This window comes from Parus major, chromosome 3, assembly GCF_001522545.3.
Source record: "Parus major isolate Abel chromosome 3, Parus_major1.1, whole genome shotgun sequence".
NCBI lineage: Eukaryota > Metazoa > Chordata > Aves > Passeriformes > Paridae > Parus > Parus major.
The window spans coordinates 556,580-559,700 of NC_031770.1; the positions used below are offsets into that span (position 1 = coordinate 556,580).

A 3,121-nucleotide genomic window follows, 5' to 3' on the forward strand; every position below is an offset into this window, starting at 1 on the left:
CACACCTCTGGGGTAACAGTGACATCCAGATGGGCACAGCACAGCCTGTCAGCTCCAAACACACACCTCTGGGGTAACAGTGACATCCAGATGGGCACAGCACAGCCTGTCAGCTCCCAAACACATCCACACCTCTGGGGTAACAGTGACATCCAGATGGGCACAGCACAGCCTGTCAGCCCCCAAACACATCCACACCTCTGGGGTAACAGTGACATCCAGCCAGGCACAGCACAGCCTGTCAGCTCCCAAACACACACACACCTCTGGGGTAACAGTGACAAACAGGCAGGAACAGCACACCCCACACTCTGGGATCCCCACAGAGAGCTCAGGGTTTTGGGATTCCCTGTCTGGGACAGCACTGCCATCCAGGCAGGCACAGCAGATTTCAGTCTAGCACTCCACCCAAGAAGGAATTGTGTCTGTACAAACTGGACACCTCTGCACACCTGTCCACTCCACATGAGGAGTGCAAAGGAAGGCACAGAGTGCAGAGGAACCCCCAAGTCCCTCTAGCTTGGGGAGAAGAGGGATGGCAGCACCACAGGTTATCTTGCCCAACACCTTTTTGCCAAGCTTTGCTCTGAAAAGCTCTCAAACCGTGTGGCTTCTCTGCAGAGCCCCCAGCTGACACCCATTTTTATTCATGGATATTAATAGTGGGGATGTTTGAACATAAGCTGAGACTGATTCTAAATTCCTGACAGGAAGCTGGAGAGTCTCTCAAAAGCATTGATTTATAAAATTCACTGTGAGGCATCTCATGCTGGAGAAGTCTCAACCACGAGTTCAGAAATGAAATATTTCTCTAATATCTTATTGTAAACAGCTGCTATAACTGAGAGGAGGAGAGAGCAGCCTTTGATGTCGCTGGGAAATGGTTCCACGGAACCACCAGGTATGACAGTTTACAGAGTCAATTCCACAAGCCTAAACAAAATACTGCTGAACTGCTAATGCAACAAGTTATGAGGGGAAAAAAAGCCCTTCTAGTGAATTACTGGAGGGTTTTGCTCAGAAACTCCCTCCTCCATGGAAGAAAATCAGCCAACCAGCCACACCATTTATTCACTACTGGGGCATTTCTTCATGCTTCAGCTGCCGGCGCAGCGCGTAGGCAAGGGGAGAGGGAAACTTTACAGCCCACCTGAATAATTCTAGGCAGCATTTCTCCTCCATTTTTTGTGCTCTGCCCAGCAGCTAAATACTTCTTTTCCAGGAAGAAGGTAACGAGCCACTTGATGAACACCACGCGGGCTGCCATGTAGGGGATTTTAGTGCAGTAGACGCTCTGGTTGTTGCGCGTTGCAGCGACGTACACCGGCCTTGGCCTGACATCAGGAATGTCTGCAGGGACAGGAGGGAACAGAGACACGGAGTGGGATCATCCTAACTGCCCCCCAACGCTGCCTAAACTCACTGAGCACCTCACCCCAGAAATAACAGCTGCAATGCAATGACTGCTTGCATTTTCCTGACGCTCCATTCTCCTCAGGAGAACGCCGCAGCTCTTCTTCCTCACAGGGGGAGGTTATCCCCTGCAGCCCTCAAAGCAAAGCAGAAGAGAAGAAGGGCTGCAAACAGGAAGGGCCAAAGCTGGAAGGAAGAGCCAGCCCTGCTGGAGTGAGTGTGAATTTTACAGGACATGCAGTGAGACACCAGCAGGTCACAGAGATGCTCTGGCTTTTTCTGCCCCAAAGGCAAACCCCACTACTCACCAAGCACAGGCTTGTAGAGGTTGGTCAGCTTTGTGAAAGATGGGAACAAGTGGGGAAGATAGTATTTTCTGAACAGAGCAAAGAGAAACTTAAATCCAGTCTCTTGGTTCTCCTTGTTCTTCCACTCCAAGCTGGCAGCCTTGGTCACGCAGTTAGAGAGGAACAGACAAAAAGCTTTGAGTTAACGGGGTGTACTGACAATTCTACACAAAAAACAGGCAACCACACTTGAGCAAGAGAAGAAGAAGTAGCACAGCCCCAAAACCAGCTTTACAAAGGGCAGTAAAAGAAGGGAAAGAAAGGCCAGAGCAGCCCAACAAAGCCAGTGTATTTGTGCTGCTCTCTGTGAATTTGCTTCTCACTTTTATCAGAAATTCTTTCTCCAGCACAATGAACAAACAGCAGAACCCCTGTGCAATGGGATCTGCAGCCTAAACAAACAGGTTTGTCTGGATCCCACACAGGTAAAAACAGCACAAAGACAAGAGGGACATTTGTGGTTTTCACTGGAGTGGTGTGAGACTCTGATATGCAGAACAAAGGGTGCTGTGGAGGAAGCTGATAATTCCACACAGGCACTTTTTAAAATAAAACATCTGTTCAAGATGACAAAACCCTTTCCAAATATTATTTTGGTCTTGCCTTTTCGTACTAGAAAGTGTATCTCAAAGTATTTAATTATAATTTATCTTTTTTTAATAGTAAGGCCCTTTAATGTTCATTGTCTGCACAGCTTCCACTTTGTTTCAAATGTTGCCTAATTTGTACTTTTTAAAAATACACATTATCTTCATTTATTTCCTGTACAGATTCATCTGATCTACTTCTAATTAAATTTTATGTGCTTGTTCCTTGCATCCTTTTAAAAACATCACAGAAGCCATCTCTCTCTATCTCTTCCTCCAGTGGTCCTTTACATCCCTTTTTTCATCTAGCTGTGTGTCCAAAGAGAACAAACTCAACCTTCACCCCACACCAATTCTCTGAATGCAGCCACGAGCACATGAAACAGCCAGTCATTCCCCAAGTCTGGATAACCTTCATTCATTCTCATCACAAAAGCGTGACAAACTCCTTATTTGCACCAACAGCGGCACGAGGAAACACCTTTGGGGTGATTTTCCATTTAAAAACGAGTGATAAAATAAAGAAGGGCTGGGGCAGGGTGGAAGCCCAGCTGTGCACAGATGTGGCGCAGGATCAATTTTCAATTACCACAAACAGGAGCAAAGAGGAGCAGCAGGGAGCACGGGCTCCTCACCTGGGTGACCATGAACTTCAGCAGCAGCTGCAGGAAGAAGCAGGTCTGGTCCTCGGCAGGTTTCTCCCCCGAGGCGGCTGGCAGCAGCGGAGCGATCTCCTCCGGGAAAACCTTGGCTGCAACAACGGGCACGGCACGG

At 48.0% G+C, this 3,121-nt stretch overlaps 1 protein-coding gene across 1 annotated transcript in view; it reads right to left on the reverse strand.

Annotated features, from left to right (window-relative positions):
- Positions 1 to 3,121, reverse strand: part of RALGAPA2 (Ral GTPase activating protein catalytic subunit alpha 2) — a 97,325-nt gene that overhangs the window by 74,763 nt on the left and 19,441 nt on the right. Inside the window, exons 6-8 of the mRNA XM_033513270.1 lie at positions 2,983 to 3,120; positions 1,722 to 1,860; positions 1,151 to 1,350 (exon numbers count right to left, since the gene is read on the reverse strand). Of these exons, the coding sequence (XP_033369161.1) occupies positions 1,151 to 1,350; positions 1,722 to 1,860; positions 2,983 to 3,120 (477 nt within the window). The remainder of the gene's footprint in view (positions 1 to 1,150; positions 1,351 to 1,721; positions 1,861 to 2,982; position 3,121) is intronic.